Below are 8,261 nucleotides of genomic sequence, written 5' to 3'. Positions count from 1 at the left end.
CCTCATCTCGCCACACATTGTGGCCGACGATAGCAAGGCTCTGAGACCGAAGCCCTTCCTCCTCACTTGAAACAGCTGATTTATGTCTGGTCCTGGACACTTGTGCTCTGTGGCTGGAATGCAGGGAATGTCAAAGACCCCTCCTCTGCCTGTCCCGTCCACACGCAAACAAATGGAGCAGGCGCCTGGTTGGGCAGATGAAGGCCCACCGGTGCTCCCACTGCAGTGCAGGGAGGCAGAATGTAAGGAATGTCAGAGGCGAGAAAATAAATCCATTCTATCCTTCTTTCTGTCAATCTGCAGCTCTTTCTTTCCTTGGTATCGTTCTTGTTTGCCTTTTCCCTTTTGTGTCCAGCATCATTGTGATTTTCAGCCTCCCTTGAGTTATCGTGTTTAACCATTTTTGGAACTAACTCTCAGTTGTGGTGTACTCTGACATTACCTGCAAGACATTAGCCAGAATAGGACAAAATGAATTTATTTGTGTTGCAGGTTTAAAAACACAAATATGCATAGTGTTCTGTTGTTTGAAATAGTCATGTGGCAAATGAATTATGTGACAAACAAAATAATGCTTTGTTAAACACACTTAAAGTCACAAAATGCAATATGTTCAAGACTGTGTAAAAAAAGCAAAGGACCTCAAAGTTAACGTGTATACATTGTGAAAGTCAACATAAGAACACAAATCGATCATGTAGCATTTTTACAGTCAAAGGCACGATGGCTGTGTTTTAGCTGTAACTTAATAGTGCATGCAGTTTAAACATGCAGCTGGCATGGCAAACACAAAAAAAACCCCCCAGAAGAATCAACACTCCATAGAAGCTAAAATAGTTATATGTTTTGACAATAAAAACATAAGCAGCTCTGTCCATTGTAGCTCATATTCATCTCAATGATATATCCAGACACCATCTTGATTGCTTTTTGAGTCTTTCTCTCCTCATGGCTATAGTTTAATAATTCCCTTTCTCCTCCCGGGGCCTCAGCGCAGCTCAAGGCCTGCTCTTTGCTGCGGGTTTATCCATTATGTTGAGCACATCGTCCAGGATGGATGGGCCCAGATCGAGTTCAAGGGAGAGGAGTGACCCCGTGATCTGGGCGAGGGAATCCTGCGACGTGCTCTTCTCCTTGGAAAACTCAAACTCAAAATCACAGATGCGGCCCTCCTCCACCCCACTGTCCCTGTCCACCCACTCTCCATTGCACTTTGAGAGCTCCTGCTTGAAGCCCAGGGTAATGTCATTGTTAAAGTGTCCATAACTATTGCAGTTGCCGTTGCCATTGAGACTCCCGTTGCCATTGTAGATCTTGTTCTGGAAGTCCCCTTTACCGCTAAAGCTGTCAAAGCTGTCGCTGCTCATGTTGCTGTTCAGGCTTCCGTTAGCTTTGAAGGTGCTGTTGCTGTGACCATTGATATAATAGGATGATGGCTTGTCAAACCTGGTTTCACTCTTGTTTATTTTGTTAGCTTTGGCGACTGCCTTTGACGTGGACTTATCTGTGTTTTCCAGCAGATCCAGGAGGACGTCAGGCTTTGACTGGATATCTGCGGAGGGAGACGAAGGCTCGCTGCTGAAGACGTCCATAGAGCGCAACAGAGCATCCATCTGCAGGATCTCTACCTCCTCCGTGCTGTCAGGCTTCATGGGAGCTGTAGGCCCAATGATGTCCTCCAACGGCTCGGGGGGCATGGAGAACACTGTGGAGGAGATCAGGGGAAGGGTAAGAGCCTGGCAGCCACCAATAGTTGGGAGGGAGATGGCGTTCTTGAGCACCGGAGAGGGGGTCTCGGCAAAGGAAGCATCACCGGCACTGTTAGCTCTCAGAAACTCACTTTGGATGCCATACTGAGGGTGGACTTCTCCCTTCCCAGGTAGGAGTTCATACTTCCCCTGGAGGAAAGACATGTCTCCAAAGGCATCTCTCTCCCCACCCTTGCCAATGTGGATGGTGTGGCGAAAGTCCCCAAGCGGTGGACTGATCATGTCTGGGGACAAAATATCTCTGAGGCGACATTTCTTTCCCTTCTTATTATTGCTGGGTTTTAGGTATATGGGTGCCTTCGCTGGCATGGCTGCAACTGCGGAAGAGTTCTCAGACGTGCAGGATAGAAAAGTTGGAAATGCTCTTTAAGTTCTGGATGTTACAGTTCCCGGGGGAGACGCTCGAGTTACATTCTCAGTAACAAACCGGTCAAACAGGACTCCAAAAATAATTTCAGCAATTGCTGCATCGATCAGGAAATGGGATTCCAAGCAGGACTGGTGATGTCCGGCGCTGTTGAAAGGTCAAATGGCCACTTTTCTGAAATCAGAGACAAATAGAGAATATATCAGCATTTTTTAAAAACATGATCTCAGCACTGACAAATTTCCTGAAGGTTACTTTGACAAGAGCTGCTACTGATACAAAACTCCTGTCCTGCCTTCCAAAAAAAAAACAACCTATCTGGTCCCCAAGTCCCACAAATAAATTCTAGATCCTGTGAGAAAAAAAAAAATCCTCATCCTCATCTTGCATCTGGCGCACTGTGAAGCCAGAGCAGAGGAGGATGAGGCCTGGTTCGAAGGCTTTTTGCAGCTCTATTCACATTTCCACACATGAGCCTCCTTTGGCCTCCACAGCTCTGGATGTGCTAATGTGGAACAGCTGGACCGCAGATTGGGAGAGGAGAAGCAAAGCGGGACTTTAGTAGGATCAGAGCAGGGCAGCCTGTTTTAGGAACAAGCTACTGCTCAGACACGCACAGAGATAGAAAGAGATGGACCAGAGGGAAGAAAGAAGGGGTTTAGGCGGATTGTGTGGGATTACAGAACAGAAGTGGATCTTAAGAAAGAAGGTGATGCAGATTGTGAATTGATTTGATGGGCAGAGGGTCAGCGCCAAGTTTAATAAGGGCTGCTATACCAGCTAGGTTGCTCAATACAGGCAGCCAGCGTGGTGTGGGATGAACTCAGTAAAAAGAGGAGAGAATCGGTTTGACCATTTGGAATGACATAGCAACCAAGGAGAAATGGGAAAACACTCGGTGGAGGAAGGGAGTTGACAGTGTGTGTGTGTGTGTGTGATGGGGGGTGGGGGTGGGGGGTGGGGGGAGCACCAGTGAGGAGAGAGCTTGCCCATTTATAGACATATTTACTTATGAGAGGTCTGTCAGCAGTGACCGCCTGACAGAGTGCACTGCCGCACAAAAGTGCCTGGGCGGTCAAGTCCACCCCAAAAAAAAAAAAAAAAAAGGTTTCACTGAGAAAACATCCACATTCCTGCTGCAACCGACCCCATAGAGACACAGTGCATCAGCCTTATCAGAGACACTTTAAGTAGGCTATGTTTATTCAGCAGGCACATTAGTGTGGAGCCGGAGAGACAGACACTTGTTCCGTATTTGAATCCAAAAAGCAGGCTGGAAACCACTGGACAGGGATTGTCGTGTTTCCAGCCTGTTTGACGAAGTGCCGTAGCATCGATGTCTGCCTTTATGAGAGCCACAACTTCAGCAAGGATGTGAAGTACAAGGTGAAATCTTCTCACTTTAGGGGATGCCATTACAACACAAATAAACCTGTCACCCAACAAGCACGATGGGGCTATATATAGCCATGACAAACACTGAGGGATGCAGAACATGTGTGAGTGTGGTGAACGGCAACATCGCTCTCCAAGGGTGCTTGTGTAGTCAAGTGCTGGTGCGAGTGTGAGCGTATGTGCGAGGTGCCTGTCTGCGCTCGTGAGAGATAGCAGTTTTGAATGCATGCCATGTGTGCGAAGGAGAGCGTGTTTGTTTGCTAAAAGTGAGGGAGAGAAAGGGAAGGAGGAGGGGGAGGGCGGAGAGGAGTGCTGCAGTGTTTAATGAAGGGAGGGGGGTACAGCAAAATCCCTCACTTGTTTAGCTCAAGCTTTTCTCTTATTCTTTTTTCTTCCATTTCTCTTCCTCCCACTTGTTTTTTTACTTCTTTTTGTAGTGCCTCTCCCTCTCACTGCTGCTCCTCAGTCCTTTCTGACCTTGACAGCTGATGCTGGCTGCAGTGGGATATTGGACTCGGATAGGAAGTGAAACAAAAGCCAAAAGCTGCTTCCTGTGGGCTCAGAGTGCACATATCTATATCTGCATTAACTTTTGCAACGCTACTACCAAGAATAGAAGGTCTCTGCTTGCACTACTGGCTGAAACACTTCCTATCAAACGCACCTATTGATTATTGGTCTGCCCGGATGAAATAATAACATCTGCCTGGTCTGTGTGGACCCTCTGCTCTCCAGTGGCAGGAGAAAACACACAGCCCATGCATTATAATAGATGATAATGCTGGGGGAAATCAATAGTATGGACAGAACTTAAAGGAATTTCGTCTAGCAGAAGAGCAATCCAACTCTTTCAACTCTCACAAGGGGGGGGGGGGGGACATCTGCTGTGCATCCTACCCAAGGTCAACACTTGTGGCTCGTGAGAAGTCAGCTGGTACGGTGAAAGCCTGATGGTCTGACCTTCACGTCAGCCGTCCTGCTGGTGGCTCAGTTTGGCTTACATGGCAAACATGACTGGAATTCCAGAGGCCAACAGCAAAGTATGAGGAAAACAATATCCACATGTCGGTCTTTTATGGATCTGCCGCATGACCAGTGTGAGGGTTAGCCTGGGTAAACTAGTATTGATTCGAGTATGTGTCGAGAATCTCAAGAGTCATAGCAATGTTAGTTAAGCCTGTTTTGGCCCAAGAGGAAATTAATCAATTTGGATGGATATCCCAGGATGGACCCATATGGCCTGCTGACCCAATCAATCCATTTGTGTCTCTGTAGGCTGTGAATAGTTGAGCAGGCGTATTCTGGTATATCTCAAAGCCAAGGCCAGATTTGCACCCTCCTTTTGGAAGTGGTCCAAAAAGAGGCGGCGTGGCACGTGTTGAGCGCCCGAGCCTGGCGCCGCCGCCTCCGCAGAATGCGGTCGCAGGTTTCATTTACACCTCCGGGGAAGTGGAGATCTGATGGCACCTTCCTTTCAGAACTGCTTGTCTGAGCAGCCAGGATAAAGCCACTGTGTCATTGGGTCAGCAGCAGCTATCTGTCTGGGCACGAAGCGATCTGGAGCCACTCCAGCCTCTTTAAAAATGGAGCTTTGCCTCATCAGCTCGTGCTTGGAGGGTTAGTTATTAGTGAGGGGGCAGCAGAAGGAGCGAGGCGATGAAAGTTTGAGTGTGGGGGCAGATAAACGTGAGGCCGGTATCTGGTAATTACACTAATGGCTCGTGATTTGTCTGGGTATTTCTGGACACCTAAAAGTCACGTGTGATATAAATGGGTCAGTGTATTCTTAGAGGCAGTGTAATTCTACTGTAGTCTAAACCAATGCTACAGTTTGATGATGCTTCACAGTTCACTGATGAGGGGCGTACAGAGAGAGGCTCAGGAGAGCAGCTGTTCAAAATATGACCTGTATATGACTTCCCCAGTCTTTGAAATAGAAATCGTGCATCACCTAAATATTCCTCCCATGATGGAATTACTGCGCTGACATTTCACATCAGTGCTGTTGATAAATAAAGCATGCTATTCTGCACTTCTGCAGTAGTTGTGGTCAGTGTAACATCATCGGTGTGTAGGAGATCAACCTCTCTTCCTCCCACTGTGTCTTCAAAGCAACTTTGCGGGGGTTTGAAGTTTCTCTTCTAACATCTAACTGTGGCCTTGACTTCTGTCACGCCTTTGAATAGCAGAAAGACCCTCTCTTTGGGGCTGTTATAAAAAGCAAACGCACATACCACAGAGGGTAATGGTAGCCTTACAGAATAGACTGAGCTGTTTGTTACATAAAAAAACCTCAATTATAGGCAACTTTTCAGTGGCCTGGTGGCGGTGCCGGGACTAGGGCGAATAGCAGGGTGGAGTATTTGTTCTGTCTTTCTTTCTTGCTCGCCTTGTGCCACCCGCAAGCATGGCCAGCACATGCCAGAGTTATCCTTGGCAGAGATGAGCAGGAAACTGAATCGAAGCATATGAAACATGAAGGGAATGTCAACATACACTGGCAAGTCCTTTCCTCCCAGGGCTCCGGTAAAAAACCTCCTCAAAATCGGCTCCCCCTCGAGAGATAAAAGCAAAGCCAGCTCTGCATTTCAGAGGAACATGCCTTAAGCTTGTAGCCGGACCAAAAATGTCTCTCTTGGAAACCGGGGAGGATATCATGTTGCTCTTAACAGTTACAGCTCTTGTGTTACATGTAAGGGAGCATCTGCCGGACAAAACGCTCCTGCACAAGCTTAACTTACCATGCACGCTTTCGCACGTTGCACTGTTACTAAGCAATATCCCATTCTGCTCCAGACGTTCAGGAAAAAAAAAACTAGACACTTCCAATGACAGCAGGCAAACTACAGCAACAAGATCCTATCTACTAATTCAGATTAGAGTACCAGCAAGAGTGTGAAATAAAACATGTTCCCGCTCTCACTCACCTCAGATATTCCAATGAGGAGATCTTGATCCTTCCCAGGCTGGGCTTCTCCTGAATGCTGCAGCCCCAGGTTGATGTGTGTGTGTGTGTGTGTGTGTGTGTGTGTTCAGTGGCTGCTGTGCTGCTCCTGTGGCATGTTGACACTGCTCTGCCTCCTGTCTCTGCCTTGGGGCTGCACTTCTGTCGACTGGGACGTCTGTCGGACAGCTGTTTTGGAATTGCACTCCGGCTCCTATTCCCTTCTGAAGCAAATCAAGTCTCCTCCTACACCCCCCCCCCCCCCCCTCTTCTTCCTCTCTCTCTCTCTCTCTCTACTAGTGTCTCTCTCTCCGTGTTCTCGCTCCCTTCTCTCTCTCTCTAGCAGCACCTGTGCATGTCTGTCCTCTCTCCTACTCAGAGCTCGGATTTTTTAAGCTCTGTGGTGTTTGAGGATCCTCCTCGCTTCCTGCGCCTTGGTGGAGCTGCGGTGATGAGTGATCACAAGCTTCGGGCTCGCAGCTCGAAAAAAAAAAAAAATTGCGCTGTGTGGAGAAGAGACAAATGCCACATGGGATGTCTGGCTGTCTCCCCTCTCTAAAACAATCCTTCCTGATATGTATGTTGAGTATGTGTTCCCTCTTCTGTCTCTGTGCCTCACCCTGTCTGACTTTGCGACTGCTCCCATCTGATAAGAGCTATTCTGAAAAGGCAGCCGGCAGACACTTGACAGGACTCTCCCACTCTCTATCTGTCTCCTCTCTATCCTTATCTGTCCATCACACATGCACACCCATACCCTCCCATTATGTTCCCAAACTAGAAAATCACTTCACGTTCTGTGCGTAGTCCTTTATTGTGCAAAGCTGCAGCAGGCTGAGGCTGTTTGGATGGACTTATTGCTGCAGAATACTGCAGCACTGCAGCACATGCAGGGGACATTTCCAAATAGGCTAATGGACAGCACATGGGTAGAGCTGCAGCACAGATAGTTTGTTTCTCTATATGTATAAGGAGACAGTGTGCGTAAAGGTTCTAACCTGATGCCCTCAAGTCAAGGACAACCTCGCCTGTGCATCCCATTTTCTTTTTTTTTGGGGGGGGGGGGGGGGGTTCTATTCTTGTATAGAAAAAAATATCCCATCACCTTGGTAACCAGTGCAGCTCAGAGGTGATGTCACACTTTGCTGTGTAGTTTCCCCCCAAAGAGGCTGCAGGAAGCAGAGAGGTGTGTGTTTCTGCTTGTACAGTGTATTATAAAAGGGCAAAGAAGATAAATGTGGGGGGAGGGGTGCTTGTATTTCAATCAATGTGTGTGTGTGTGTGTGTGTGTGTGTGCGCGTGTCTGCGGTTAAGGAAAGGGGTGAATGCATGTCCTCACAAGCCGTAGTAGCACCTTAACAATAATCCTGCCTTGTCCAGCATATGAAGCAGCACATCCTTCTGCAAACAACACAAACTCTCACTTCTCCTTCCTGGTAAATCTGGCCTGAATATCTCATTCTCCCTAATCCGCTGTCTCCCTACTGCTATATTTCATGTGATGGATGCTCCACTGTAATGACTAGCCATATATACTGCTTTGCAAAGTCTTACACTGAAATGAATGCGGGGGTTGTGTGTGTTTGTGGACGGCTCATGTTGCTGAGACACCCTCTATTTAACGTGCACAGGCGTTATTTAGCACCAGTTAAACAGCAGTTGTGAATGAAGCCCTTTTAGCATGGTGTTGTCGTGTCGCCTCGGGGTGATGTCATCGCGGCGTCCATGTGGCCGGCACATGATCTGTAAGTAGAACACACAATACTGTCTTCTCATTTAGGAAGAC

General features: G+C 47.7%; 1 protein-coding gene across 1 annotated transcript; it reads right to left on the bottom strand.

Annotated features, from left to right (window-relative positions):
• Positions 1 to 471: 471 nt before the first annotated feature.
• Positions 472 to 6,656, bottom strand: cdc42ep3 (CDC42 effector protein (Rho GTPase binding) 3). Its single transcript, XM_070916009.1, has 2 exons — positions 6,459 to 6,656; positions 472 to 2,310 (listed from the first exon to the last, which is right to left on the bottom strand). The coding sequence occupies exon 2, from the start codon at positions 2,076 to 2,078 to the stop codon at positions 999 to 1,001; it is 1,080 nt and encodes a 359-aa protein (XP_070772110.1). The 5' UTR covers positions 2,079 to 2,310; positions 6,459 to 6,656; the 3' UTR covers positions 472 to 998.
• Between the last annotated feature and the right edge of the window lie 1,605 nt (positions 6,657 to 8,261).

The sequence above is a fragment of the Enoplosus armatus genome, chromosome 12 (genome assembly GCF_043641665.1).
Source record: "Enoplosus armatus isolate fEnoArm2 chromosome 12, fEnoArm2.hap1, whole genome shotgun sequence".
Classification (NCBI taxonomy): Eukaryota; Metazoa; Chordata; class Actinopteri; order Centrarchiformes; family Enoplosidae; genus Enoplosus; species Enoplosus armatus.
Note: the sequence above shows the minus strand (reverse complement) of the source record. Positions and strands in the feature narration are given on the sequence as shown.